At 38.4% G+C, this 15,468-nt stretch overlaps 1 protein-coding gene across 4 annotated transcripts in view; it reads left to right on the top strand.

Moving 5' to 3' along the window:
* The window catches only part of LOC146871936 (DDB1- and CUL4-associated factor 7), a 919,103-nt gene extending 908,300 nt beyond the window's left edge, over positions 1 to 10,803 (top strand). For all 4 annotated transcript variants that reach the window (XR_014981237.1, XM_085652229.1, XM_085652220.1 and 1 more), the window contains one exon: positions 2,920 to 10,803. Coding sequence is in view for 3 of the 4 variants with exons in the window: in XM_085652229.1 (XP_085508355.1) it covers positions 2,920 to 3,092 (173 nt within the window). In the remaining variant the exon portion in view is untranslated. The remainder of the gene's footprint in view (positions 1 to 2,919) is intronic.
* The last annotated feature ends 4,665 nt before the right edge of the window (positions 10,804 to 15,468 follow it).

Raw genomic sequence — 15,468 nt, 5'->3', positions numbered from 1 at the left:
ACGGGGGAATTTCATTGGTTTTTTATCAGTAAAATGTACAGCTAACTATAACGTGTGAAACCTATGGTTTTTTCAGTGAATATATGTATGTATATGTATTATGTATATATGTATCTATATATATATGTATATATTATGTATTGTATATGTATTATATATATGTATATATTATGTATTGTATATGTATTATATATATGTATGTATTATGTATTGTATATGTATTATATATATGTATGTATTATGTATTGTATATGTATTATATATGTATGTATTATGTATTGTATATGTATTATATATATATATGTATTATGTATTGTGTATGTATTATATATATGTATTATATATGTATTGTATATGTATTATGTATATGTATTATGTATTATGTATATGTGTATATGTAATATGTATTATGTATATGTGTATATGTATTATGTGTATGTGTATTATGTATGTGTATATGTATTGTGTATATATATATGTATTGTATATGTATTATATGTATTAGATATATATACGTGTATATGTATTGTGTATATGTATTATGTATATATGTATTATGTATTATATGTATTATATATGTGTATATGTATTGTATATATGTGTATATGTATATAAGTATTATATATATGTATGTGTGTGTGTGTGTGTAAAATAAATACGTAAAGCCTATCTAAGTAAGGAAGGTATACCATTGGTTACATTATCTTCCTATCTTTTTCTCTAGCTATGGCGATGTATATGGAGATGTTTGTTACTTAAGTAATGTTCTATTCTTGTAACCTTAACTTTGAGTTCAATATGTGTTAAGTCTCTCACTATCCACAACAGGCAAACTGAAAAATGTAATGGAACTGCTTACTATTCTGATTCAGGCATGTGAATCTATGAAAGATACCCCAATACTGGATAAGAAAATAAGTTACTTACCTGTAACTACGGTTATCCAGTATTGGTATTTTCCATAGATTCACATGCACCCACCCTCCTCCCCATAGAGGCAGTTTATGTTTATATATTAATACAATCACTTCTCACTTGTGCTAGGAAAATCTCAGAAAAACTGCCTCTGCTGGGAAGGTTCTAGAGGGTGGTAACAGCTGATTGGCTGCATTCAGCATTTGGTCCTTTTTAAAGAAAAAAAAAGACATAAATAGGCTGTATTAGCATGGCTCAGGGCCATTATAGCCTAAGGCATTTTTGGAATACTGCTTGTTTATTATACAGTGGGACTCCCATCTCGACGACGGGGAATGAATCAGGCATGTGAATCTATGAAAGAAACTTACCTGTAACTACGGTTATCCAGTGTTTGTAACTTGTGATCCCCCTTGGTATAAGGCTCATTCTTTACATACTCTTCTCCTACTAGTGCTATGAAATCTGAGCTATAGTGGCCTCTAGTGGGAGTAGGAGAGCTGACCCTTTCACCTCTTTGGCTGAGGTTTAGGTTGCCTCAAATGAAGTGGATATGCTACTAATCAAATACTGTTCTTAGGCCTATGGCCTGTTTAACATGATTTACTGCTATTTATATGTACTGGGAATTCCCAGCCTGATGACGGGGATTAAGTCAAACGTGAATATATTAAAGATTCAATTGTTCGGTAGAACTGGAGTTACAGGTAAGTAGCTAATTTCTTTTCACTCAATAAGGTGCTTTTGGAAGTGTAACTGTTGCTCTTGTTGCTCATGTGCCTGGAAACTGTAGTACAAGTGATTCATCGCTTTATAAGCGAAAATAAAGGATTACTCACTTCTGGTGTTTCATTGATTAAACTCTTTTCCGCACTCCGACTGGATCCAGAATATTTTCCATAGATACATATACAGCACAGTTTAACTCATGACATCATAGTAAAAGATTCGTTTCCCCACATAACGTGATAACGCAATGTTGCACCAGCTGTTGGTGACATTGCTTTCGTGCTGTGTTTTCATAGATGCAGGATCTGGAGCCTCTCAGTTATATTGATTTTCTTTCCATATGTGTTGATTGCTTTTCTGTTATGTTTTTTTGTTTGAGTTGGGGACGGAACTACTTGACCATCCTAAGTTTTCTGGCTTTAAACCCTGCTGCAAATGTTGCCAGATGGCGGATACTGATCTGCACTTTGGGTGATTGTGGTGTGTGGGACATTTCCACAAGACCACTTATTGTTCGTCGTTTCTTCTTATGCACCTGAAGATGATGGAAAAGAAAGGCAAACTAATTGCAACTTCTATGAAGGACAAGTATTTATACCCTTGGATTTGTTCTTCATCCAGGAGACGCAGGAAAGGAAAGTATGTAAGGGGGGGCACCATGAATCTGCACATCTTAAGAAAAGGAAAAGATCCAAGGAAGGGACTTAAAATTTCTCTGAACCTGTTTCAGTTTTGTTGCCTTCGGGAAAGCCAGCATTCCCTTCTGCTATATATCGGTTGTTTTTTGTAAGGTTTTTATAAGCTGCTGCCTGTACTGCAAGTCTGCTGCCCTTGACACATGATTTTTAGATTGTGTGTGTGGTAGAGAAATGTGGTAGACCTATTGCATTTGCTAGTACTTGTAGAGTGTTTCTTGGGACCAATTCTAGCTTGTCAAAAATGGGCTACGAAAGAGTTCATTTTAATTATCGGTGGGTTTTATAATATAAAAACGCCAACAGAGAAGAGGAATAAAATACTTGGCATCTGACTAAAATGTTGAACAGATTTGGGCTAGTGTGCAAAGTCATGTAGTTGATACTTGCAAGGAGTGTTTTAAAATAGCCCTCCATGTAAGTTTCAGAGTTGTAAGTTTCATCTTTATTGCCGAGATTTCTCAATCTAATGTGAGTAAATAATCAGGTAATATGTGAATGCGTACAAGATATCTATGCTCAAGAAATCGTTGTGTAAATAAGAACTGGCTATAAACCAAATCTTTCTTGTCTTTTGTAGCGGATGATCACCAGGCTCTCATATGGGATATTCAACAGATGCCACGTGCTATTGAAGACCCGATACTAGCCTATACTGCAGAAGGAGAAATTAACAATGTGCAGTGGGCCTCTACCCAGCCTGATTGGATAGCCATCTGCTACAACAACTGTTTGGAGATTTTGAGGGTGTGACATGAGTGAACCAGGCAGCTGAACTAGCGCATATTATTTTTCTCTCGACCCTCTACACTCATATCCTTCCTTTCCCCTATGAACAACAACAGAACTGAGATTTTAAGGGTCAGTATCTCTCATCACCTTGCTCCACCAAAAGAAGCTGTGGGCTGATTACAAGACTCAGATGATCCAGTAAAACTTGGACTTGGACCTTCTCCGTGTCACAGGGGAACCTATTTTTAGTCTAAAATCTCAATGTGTTTCATTTAGTTGTTGTGAACGTTAGTGTTACTATTAGTTTTCCAGACTGTGTACATTATTAAAATTGCAATGTTTCCCATCTATTCACCTCCTGAAATGCTCAGTCAAGAATAGAACATAACTTTAGCTTTCTGAGCAGTTTGATGATACTAAATATTAATTTTAAGCTATTTGGTGCATTTTATTAATTTACTCCAGTGTCCACTGAATTCAAAATAGACAGTTTTGTGATATCTCAAATAGAGGCTACATTATGAGCTTAAACTCTGTAGTTACATGCACTTAATCACTGGATCCTAACCATTAATCATAAACATCAGAACATATTTTCCTTAGCGTAGGTTCATGGATAACTTGCATAGGCCGGCCTATTTTACTGTTTGAAGGTATCGTGTTGGAGATGTGACTTTTCTGTCCATTGTTATTTATTCCACGTTTTCTCTATACATTGGGAAAAAGATTTAGCATCTGCTTGCCACTTTCAAATTGAAAGCGACCTATAACTTGTTTTATTTTTTTATTTTTACACATGTTTTATAATGGAAATGTGCCACTACAGGAGGAAAAACTGACGTTCTGGTGTGCCGATGAAGGTGGGAATTAAATGAGTCTGTTCATTGCTGACGGACACATTAGAAAAAAGGTTTGTGTTTTCCCTCTCTTTGGCTCTACTGCAGGTTTTTCCTGTTTTGGCGGGGGAAAGATGCTTTAGTGAATGTGAAGTACAGCTGAATGTTTCTCCCCTTACTAGCCTCTGCAATTATCATCTTATTTTCTCTCAAGCCATCTGCAGTTGCTAGAATTAATTTGACTTGCACATCACCAAGCATAAATAAATTGTTAGGTTAATGTTTTGCTGCATACTAGCTATATATGACAAGAGGTTTGGGAAATTGTCAGGTTTTTTTTGCCACATTGCGTACCATCTTCCAATACATTAAGAAATGTTATCTAGATTAGTGAATCTCAACTGTGAGTGTTCTTGCTGATTTGTATGCTTTAGTGTTTCTCTCCAAATGGAGAGAAACACTGGACACAGTTTTTAAATCATTTACGTTTCTTTGCTTACATTGCCAGAAGCACCCCTCATATAATAGAAATAGTAACTGCATGCTTAATTGGCAATACTACTTTGAGGAATCCTTTAACACCTGTGAGTGATTGCTCCAGAATGCAGGACACTAACTCGTATATGAGTAATTTAATACTGAACACCAAATGTGTATGGTGAAATTGCATATGAATCTGGGGAAGGTACAATTCCTTTACATAGGATGGTTCTTAGACTACAGTGCTTTAGAATAAATAGCAACATCTTGGTATTCAAGGCCACACACCAGCCCCTGGTGACTTTTATAGCCTTCATGGATAATTCTTCACTTGGAGCAAGAACTCAGTTTCGAGGTGAAAGGAATGTTTTTTTTCCCTCCAAAATCTATGTATAATCCTAAAGTTTGCTGAACTGTATTTGCTTGAATCACCCATACATACACGTCTTTGTCTCTGAAGTTGTGCAGCTATAACAGCTAAGTCTTCAGGGAATTTTCAGATTTGGGTAATGCAAGAATGTGTCCTTTAGATCCACAAATGACTACTTTTTTTCTCATCCAAGCTACCAAATTACTTGGAAATTGACTATCATGAACTTTTTAATCTTATGAAATTTGTAGTGCAGCACCAAAAGAGTGCACTTGCAGCCCGCTGTGAATTGGAGGTTTTATGCATTTCTTAGATCAGCCAATGATGCTGTGCCAACATTTGTGACTGTCCCTTCCCTCACACCCACAGACCTCGTGAGAAGAGAAGGAATTAAGTAAACATAGTTTGGGCTGACTTGCCTGTTTTGTTAGAGTGGCCTTTGAGGATACACAGTCCCAGCATTCTATATAACTTCGTTTTTGGTTACTTTTGGGATTTAAGATGCTGCCTTCGCAGGGCCTGAGCCGGTTGCATAGGGAACTGCTCTTGGCATCTAGAATTCTGAAATGTTTGCTCTAAACCGTTTTTCACTTGGGGACTTGTGGACTTAATCTTTTGAAACTTTTTATTTACCAAATAGCTTTCAAATATTTTTTTAATTAAAACGTCACTGCTTAAACTCCCGATGAACTTAAAAAGCATTTTTGTTCTAGTACTTACCTCTGCTGAGGAGAAGCAGTGTAACTACAGCTGATGCAGTTGGTGCTGATAAGGTTAGCTCTTAGCGGCCTTCGACACTGTACCCCCACAACACTCTCTCGACCCGGCTGCAATCCATTGGAATTAGTAGTCATGCGCTGAGCTGGCTGGCTTCGTTTCTTAAGGAGTGAGGTCAAGAGGTTTGGATTCCTCCCTTCTCGTCTGAATCGTGTGACTTGAGAGTGGGAGTGCCGCAGGGCTCAGCTCTGTGCCCTTCATTATTTAATACCTATCTTGCACCACTTGCTTTACTCACTGAGGCTCAGGAGCAAAAATAATCTTCTATGCTGATGACATTCAGTTACTGTTCTCCTGGGGTAGGGAGGAAGTGTTCCCTAGTGAAAAGATTACAGCCTGTCTGACTGCAGTTTTTCAGTGGCTAACAAACCACCAGCTCAAAAGCAATGCAGAAAAGACAGAGCTACTTTTCTTTGATACTAAGGCCATTGAGCCTTGGCAGTCCTTTTGGCTGGTGGACGCCCCTTCACCTGGTCACCAAGCTAGCTCAGTAAGGAATCTAGGCATTACATTTGATGACCATCTTTCATTTGTACCTAAGGTAACACATTAGTGGGGACTATTTTTGGATTGCTGTGTGTGCTAAGGAAATTCCTTCACTTTCTTTCCTTCAAAGCTAGGAAACCGGTAGTACAGGCCCTAATGATAACTAGGCTTGACTACGGCAATGCTGTGTACCTTGGTCTTCCGGACTATCTCCGCAATAAATTGCAAGTGGTCCAAAAAACAGCAGCCCTTACCCTGTTGGGTCTACTATTGAGAACACGTGTCTCCAGATTTAAGCGTGTTGCACTGGCTCCCTATTAAGAAGAGGGTTCTCTTCAAGACCCTAGTGCTGGTACAGAAGGCTGTCCAACAGTTGGTGCAGTGTCCCTCAGAGCAAGGATTATTTCCTATGCTCTGACTAGATTCCATTGTTCAGCCAATACTTTTCTGGGCAAAATCCTCTGATCCAGAGCTGGTAGGAGGTCTTTTTTAGGACCATCAGCATGGGACAAACTGCCCCTAGAAATGTCGGCCACTGCAAAGTTAAGTAAGAAATTGAAAACATGGCTCTTCAATCAGGATTAAAGGTTCAGATCATTCGTGGGTCAGTCTCTTGAGATGCAGAGTGCCTGGACAATCCCTTGAGGAACCGAGCACTATACAAGTACCCATTACATTACATTATCTGATGCTTGGATAACTGAATTACCTCACGACCCAATATTGCATCTAACCTTTAGATTTCTCGGATAGACTCTAGACTGAACTGGAATATATTCTTTAATCTGCCATAGTAATTTAGGATGGCTGGGCATTAAGCCATTCTTAAGTTTGTTGTTCCTCTTTTCATCAAGGGGACTAAAAGAACTAGCACCTATAATTAATGTTCTTCTTATAACCATTTTAGCTATGCTACAGCCTACCAGAGGAGGATCGCTCACAAAAATGTTTAGTATCTGGAGTCCTGTATTTCTTCCATGCAAGGGCATGCTTCAATTAAGGTTGATTTTTGGAATAGAGTTGTAGTGAGTTCCGGAAACTTTCAACTAGAAAATTATGAACCATGTGTATGCATCTTATCAAATTTGAAGAAACTTGGAGAAGGAGCCTTTATTAGTATAATATGTTACTCAGTGCTCTCTAAAAATAAAAGTAGGCAGAATGCCAAGAGGCTTAATTAGGACGTCCACACTGCAACTGCATCTAAACCTTTTCTGTCCCACTCCGTATTAGGTTGTACTGTCTGTGGTCCTTCTTTCATAAGGATGTCAGCTATGCGCTAGAAAAAGTTTAACGCTGTTAATGTTCTTTGTGTTTCAGTTGTAAAGGTGATGTGATATTGAAGCCCCTTTTTGATGTGCAATAATTAGTGCTTAATAGAGTTCTAGAAAGATGTCTAGATCCGATCAGTGTAGAACAACTGCATGCTTTCGAAGAGACATAGTAGACAGATTAACTGCGACATGTAGAGACTTACGTAATGGCGGTGTATCTCCCATGTGTTAAGCAGAGTAATAGTAGACATTTGCAAATGTGTCATATGCAGTGAAACTCTTTATCAGACCTTGAATTGTGTGGACGGCCTACTAGTCTTTTTGCAAAAACCAAACCTAAAGAATGACGGAGAGAAACCAAGGAGAATGAAAGTTTTTGTTCCCCTGAGATGCCAGAGATGGCCATCACGCAGAGACTGCTCGCAGCAAAAATTATAGTTTGCCTCAGGTTGTCTCACTAATGTTGGTTCATGGACTTCGTTTTCCAGGCTTTTAGGAAATTGCTGTTAAGACCAGATGTCCTAGCCTGAGCACAAAGCAAAATTCTGTACCACAGCCTCTGAGCTTGGGATCTTAACTACTAAGATCCCCCAGTAAGACATTCAAAATGTATAACCAGACTTCATGAACATTCTGAAATATAGAAAGCATCTTTCTACTAGATCTTTACATACATATAAGTAGAAGGTCAGCTTTGCATGTTTGTGAAGAACTATCAACCCAGACTCCACTCATAGCTCACATCCATAAGTAGACAAAGCTTTTCTACAAAACCTATTGGTTAGAGGCTAGGCACATTTTTACTATCCACCATTTTCAGACTCCTATTTTGTCTTCTTGTAGAATTCACTAACAAACTACCCAAGTCCCAGGAAAATCAGGATAATGATTAAGTAGATGGTCCATTTTTAAGATCATACTGCATAGTATAAGCTTAGAAAAGCTGTCTAAGCCAAACCTTGGGTGAAATGTTTGCCTAGCTGACTTCGAGTGGCACTGAGGTCTTGTACTCTGAAGTTATGCTACCTACTTGCTCACATTCTTTCATATTTAAAGTTTTAAAATGGAACACTGAACGTTTCAGAGGCTTGTACCTCTAAATGTTCTTTACATTTTAATTAGATATCTTTAAAAGAAGCCTCTTTATAGCAGTGTGTTATAAAACAAAATATAAACACCTGCCATTTTTCTAGGTTTCAAACTCAGTGATCATTTCTATGGGTGGTAAACTATGATTACCAGTGATTTGCTTGTTAAGTCATTCAGAATGATCAGTGTGAAGTTAGGAATTCAGTTGCCGGCGCAGATGGCCTGCACCCCAACTGTATTTTCCTTCTTATACATATTAACAAAATCTGAAATCATAGGAGACTTTAAGGAAATGGGACAGACTTCGTTGGAGTTGACCTTTTTAAATGGCATGTTCCGTGCTTGTCATAACTATTTCAGTGGCTGCACTGAAGTGAGATTAAATTTACCCTCTTGTGTCATAAGAGGTATATTGATAATTACATTGTCATGATAACCTGAAAACTTTACATTTAGCAACTTTAAACCTATTTACAAATGGCATTTGTGTGGATGCCCTCTTTCCCAAGTACAATCGTAACAGTGTAATCAAAAAATGATTAAAACTGCCCAGACTTGCATTCCTTACTCTGATGGGAAATAATATTATTGTTAAAGACTACATTGCATGAGTCATTTTAAGGAGACTTTTCCCCGGTAGATGGACTACCTGTGCTGTTATGGCAAAAGTTGTACAATATATTTCAAAGTACTGATGCCTTTCAATGTATAGTTGTATTGTATAACATGGTAGACTAGAAATGATGTGTGTCCTGTTTGCAGGTTTTTCACAATTTTTTATATTGTTTTTAAAGTTATTTTAATGAAGATTTTGAAGCTGATGTTTTTGAAATGTAGGTTAAATGGATTCTTGTGTTTATTTTGTGGTTTCTTGCCAAATGTTTGTTTAATGAACAAGAAAATGGTGGTGAAGATATATTTTGTTTCTCATAGCAGTCTTCTTGGTTGTACCTCATTGATGCCTCAGGAGAATATGACTAGAAAGTGACCTCCTGAATTCTGTCCTAATAATCAAATGAGTAACTGCAACTTTCAAATATTTGAGTTCAGCGTACCCTGTTTGAAAATAGTTTTTTGTGAAAATCTACTTGGATTTGGCTATTTCAAGCATCAGAACTTTATGGCAGTGGATACTTGTGAAAATCTACGTGGATTTGGCTATTTCAAGCATCAGAACTTTATGGTAGTAGATACTTATTTTTTGTGTGAATGTTATGTGCTGCCAAGGTACGAATCCTTGGTATAATGACACTTGAAAATAAAAAAAAACAGTCCATCCATGATTGCAAGCCATCTGCCCAACCAGTGACTGGATGGACGTATGGCTCTAGATCTACAGGCAAGAGTAGTTTGTTTTCACTGCAATTTGAGTGCTGGGGTATTTGGCATTGCTTTTTGTTGCTTTATAATATATATTTTTAGGAAAATCCACTTTTCTTCCAAGTCAAAGGTTTTCATCTGGGCCTTGTTCCTGCTGAGTCTGATAACTTCTGTCTCTCTGCTCTTTTGAAATGTCTCTTTAGGCAACACTACGTTGGTTGCTAAATTTCTTGAATAAGGCTAGTTCTGCCTCTTGGGCACAGCAAGGTATACCTTGCTTCTGACAGTGTTTCAGGGAAGTATCTGCTAAAATCTCTCATCAAACGGATTTTGGTTTCCTCCGAAGGAAGAAGGCTTGTCAATGTTAAAAAAAACTTTGGAGGTGACTTGAAATGCCAATATTTGTTATTGTTTCATTTAAAAACTTTATGGTTGACCTTTTCTCTTGTGCCACCCTTAAAGGTTATATGGACCATATTTTCATCAGTGATCAATAACGATCTACCTTCTGTATCCATGAATAGGACCGCACCATCACCTACCACCTCAAAGATGAGATTTTATTGTTGCGGATATCTTCTCAAGAGTACTGATGTTGAGGTTTTTAATGCTGAAGGGACAAAAAGAGCAAGCCATTTGTACAAGGTCCAAAATATTGAAGGGACCACCTGCCCCAGTGACATCAAAGGTTTTTAATTCTCATTACAAGAAGTAGCCCCAATTAGTGGTATACATTTAGCGCAACTTAAAGTTCTAGCATGTTCTCCACCTAAAGCGTCAGCTTTTGATGTTTTAAATAGGTTACATGCACTAAATTTATTTATGCTTTTACCTTCTGTTGACTTAAATAGGTCACATGCAGTAATTTAATGCATAATTTTTTTTTTCTTCATATGTGTACATGTCATACAATACAAAGCTATAACTTTTCATTTGTTTTGCAGCTTGTCCGTTGCATTTGTCTGTTTTCTTAACCACCTGTTTTATGTTATCACAACCCCATCAGTTCTCCTTTGGCTCACACTTGCTGCCGGTATTTGTATGAATCAATTTGTGGTATGCTATGTCTTCATTTAATTAAATCAATTTATAGCGTTGTATGCACTTTTCTTAGTGTAAATGTTTATTGGTGTTTAACAGTTATTGGTAGTATCACAGACGTCTTGATTTGACTGGCACTTGCTCACGGAATTCACATAAATCAATTAGCAGTTATGCTCTCTGCCTTTCCATTTGTTTATTAAATCAGTTAAGAGTAGTTTAAGAGCTTTCTGCTGTAATATGACCTCTCATTAACAGTTTAAAAACATTGTGTTGGCATAGATGAACTACTTATTTGATTGGCTCTTGCTTTCTTAATTTATATAAACCAATTGATACTGTGCTAGTATCCAGATTTCTTTACTGGATTGATTTGGTAGTTCTGTATTGTAGTACTGTGTACTATCATCATTGATAGTCATGGACGTAGAATATTCCCATCTTTGGGCTGGGTTCCCGAAACACTACAAATCCACACATTGGAATCTGATGTACATTTAAAAAAGGTGAAGTATGACATGCACGTATGCAGTGCAACCAGTATAGTATATGCAGACTAATTTTCTTCCAATTTAAAATTCTACTCATAAAACAGAGTTTTATACTCCCAGTGCGTCGTAGATAAACCCAAGGTCAACCGTATAAAGTTGAACGGAGGAAAAAGGTCGCCTGGTAGGCAGAATGAAAAAAGAACCGCTGATAACTTCCATATGCACTGTACTAGTAGGTGCCTGCCTCCTTATGTTCCTATGTCACGCTGAGTGTATCTTTGAACACCTAGTGTGTTTGTCACCCTATTTTGGGAGGAATTTTCATCAACTTGCATTTTTGTTTTCAAAGCATTGCCACTTTTTTTTAGTCATTTAACCGGGAATTGTGTGCCAGTGCCTTCACGATTTGTATTTTGGTTGCTGCCTTAAGAGTCCTAAAATAATGGTCAAAGGTTACTACAGGTGGATCTAGACCTCGGGTGGTTACAGTGTGGCCAGTGGTGAATGTGTCCAGATGTCCAGCATGGGGAGTGTTTGAGCACCACATGTGCTAGGACCTGATTGGCTATGTGTTCCTACCTCATGTTGCATCTCACTTTATGGTGTGTTTTTAGGAGCGCGTGTACCCCCTCCGGCCACGTGTGCTTTATTGGGGCAATCTCCTCTGACCATTGTAATGTTCCTGCGTCTGTCTGTAGGATTGATTATGAGTTTCCTATCCGCATGTTTGCCTGCTAGCTAGGCACCCTCCCACCTGTGACCTATCAGTCAGCAAAGCCTAGGTCTCAGGGCCTGCCTAACTGCATATTTGCAAATTGAGGTTGATATAGAGTACACAGCTGGTTAATCTGTTATTAGAGACAATATTTTATTTTTGACTATGTATGCCTCATTTTCCATATTAACATTCTCCCCTAGTTGTACTTGGGGCCTGTTCTTTAAGATCGCTATTGACAACCACTACTTTCCTATTTTCTTACATTTTACCCAATTTGAGGACTGTGTTTTTACAGCAGGTGATCCCTAATTGTATAACCCCGCATACCAATCAAAACGCAATGATAACTGGCAACAGTGATTTACATAAACCGGATTTCAGTCATGGGACCTAGGAGAACCAATTAAAAAATAACTCCTGCTCAGGGGCACCTCCCTCTTCATGTATGCTTTTTTGCAGATTATGCAGTTCTTGGATAGCACGTGTCAATGTTCCATTGTCCATCTTGTTCCCTGAGATGAACGTGCAGCAGGTGGCGCCAATCTTGGCACAGACTACTCCCTCCATTGATTTCATTAAGTCTAGCACATAACGGCTCACATTTCTTTCTTGATTGAATTGAGGCTGAATTCTGTGCTGTTCATCAATTTGAGCATTTCCCACAGGTGATCTGGAGCCAGCGGGCATTAGCTTTTGCCTGTAAGGTGAAGAAGGGTATTGACCTCCCTACCCCCTGCTGTGCTTCCGTGAACAGCCTAAATTCTTCTGGAACGACTTTGAACTGAGCCCAGCCAAAATAGTCCACCGCTCTACTTACACGGGCTTGGTGCAGCAAGGTGGGCATTTTCTTTAACGTGTGCTAGTACAAATCTGTTAGCTCGTCTCTAGGAATGACCAGGGTCAGTGTGTGCACGGTTACCAGGAAACACAAACCTCTCCATCCAGTTACCAGCTGAGTATAGGCATGCTCCCCGCATGCCAATGATGGAGCAAGGTTTCGTATAAAAGAAACTTGCTGTTATGCAATCCTCTCAAATAACATGTAATCACGTAAACAATCTGTATTGTAAATACTAATATTGCATTATACACGACATACTGTCTCTAGGGGAAGCTTTTATATGGGTATTACTAACAAGTAACCCGAGCGTCTTAAAATGGCCACCAAAAACGCGGACACTTCACTGCGCATTTGTCTACTTAGTATGACATCTTCTATGCTTGGGGGGGGAAACTTAATATGGCTGCTTGAAACTCGCATGATAATGCTCATGGTATTGCTTAAACTAAACCTTGTAAGTTCTACTAAACACTAATGCGAAAGATTAAAATAAGTAAATGGGGATAGAGTAGAGATAAGTGGTATACACTGAAATCATTTATTTTCGTATTCTAACGTGTTTTTTTCTGACTTTATTATTAGTTCATATTTGGGCCTCGGACGGTGACTGAAATCCTTACCCCATTTGACACACGCGCAGGCGCACAGAAACCTGCCGGAAACCATGATGGCACAGTTGAAACACAGCCAAGGCCACACTGGACAGAGACACCTGAGAACTCAACCTATTGACCCGGACCGAGAAAGAAACTTAAAATAATGTTTTAAAATGCATTGATCGTAATGTGAAATGCGGGTGGGAATAAATCTTTGGAAAAGTAAATTAAGGGGCGTAAACATAGAACAATGGTCCTAAGAAATTATTACTTTTAGTATGGTGTAATGAACTCACCTCTTTGCCCTTCCCAATCAGAATAGGGGAAAACACAATATTGAAACATTGGGGGGTGGTACACGAACACAGAATAGTATAATTGAAGTAAGTTAGTTAGTTCTGTGTCTGACTCTGAAAAAGACCCGACACGTATGCTGCCACAGACGCTGTCTCAGACTTTGCAGATGCCAGAGACCCTGCTCGAGAGACCGAAATACTGATCGATAAACCAATCATCTGGAAGGGGAATTGCGGGAGAAAAGATCGAGGAGAGTAGTGCCAGAGAGGGGTGTGACGCTGGCGTTGCACTTAGAAGAGGTCACCTTCCTAGTTCTGAAACTGCTCTGATCCTCTGTCCTCCACCTGTCGTGGTGGACTCCGCCTGGTCCTTCTTTAAGGAGTTGGGTTCATCTATCACCCTAAGTGAATATAGTTTTGTGAAATCTGCCTTGTACCTGTTCTCTTTTCATCCCTTTACAGGTAATGTCATTGCAATACTTTATTGAGATTTATCATTGAACTAAACTTGATTTCTCTCCTGAAATGAATCTCGATGTTAACATTGTATTTGATTTTTGACTCACAAAATTATTGATTAAAGATTTTTAAACTTTTCGAGTTTGTGGTTATTTCAAAGTTAAAAGTTAATGTAATTTCTTCTTTAAACTAACTTAGCAACCTGATCCATTGAGAAAAGGGAATTTATTGACCAGGAGATCGAGTTGGTAAGATTTGGTAAAAGTGAATATCAAATTATAGGTAACTCACAAAATTGACAGCGGGTGTTTACTAGCTTACTTGTATGAATATTATGGGCCCAGGTGAGTATATGGTATGTGTGAGTAACCCAAGCTGGTAACCTGCTCCATCAGATTTTCTTGGTAGCAGAGGGATGGTTAGGTTCTAGTTAGTTAGGTAGAACATTGTGGAGTGTATTATTGATTTATGAATTAACACCTGTTATTCATTTATGTTTAGTTTTATGTTATCTGGAAATTCCCGGGAATATTGAACAGCGGTTGGTAAATGGAAGCCAGACTGCAGTGAGGTTACTTGTCTGGATCAGGAAGGTGCTGAAAAGTTATGCAGGACTTGAAGCACTGATTTAGGGATTATTTTTCTTTCGTATAAAAGTGAGTAATTGGTGGCAAAGGAGTTCATTGGTGAAACTTTGGTCTTATATCACCTAGAAAGGGTAATACTAAAGGAGTAGCAGGTTCTCCGATGCTTGTGTGAAGAGTAAGCGGAAAGGTTTTACTCGTTGTGAAGAGTAAGCGGAAAGGTTTTACTTGCAGTAAAAGAAATAGACTATTCTTTGAAGGCTCAGACAAAGTAGCGAATGTTTCTGTGTTGTTGATTAATGAAAATTGCACGTAAAATTGTGAGTAAACAAGTTGCTGTATTACCTTGTAAAAGAGAGGTCAGTTGCGAGTGCTGCACTAACCTCACAGAGAGCCGCGCTGGGATTGGTTGGAACAGCGGGTGTGTGACTGACGCGAAAACTGTAAAGGAGGGGTCAGTGGTAAGGAGTGATACTGACGTTACTGAGAGCCGTGCTAGAATTGGCTAAACGCAGAGTGAAAAACAAACCCTGATTGGTTGCAAGTTTGAAAGACGCACTAGTATTGGAGAAGTGTTTAAGTAAAAGCGAACATTTGATTAGCTGTAAACATAGAAATCCCAAGGATAATAATAGATAGTGGAACTTGTATATTCGATCCGACTTTAATAGGGACACGTCCAGATAGAAGGTTTATTGGATTTGCTTACGAACAGTATCTTAACCAGAATTTACACGCA

Source organism: Triturus cristatus, chromosome 1_1 (genome assembly GCF_964204655.1).
Source record: "Triturus cristatus chromosome 1_1, aTriCri1.1, whole genome shotgun sequence".
In the NCBI taxonomy this organism is placed as follows: domain Eukaryota; kingdom Metazoa; phylum Chordata; class Amphibia; order Caudata; family Salamandridae; genus Triturus; species Triturus cristatus.
Note: the sequence above shows the minus strand (reverse complement) of the source record. Positions and strands in the feature narration are given on the sequence as shown.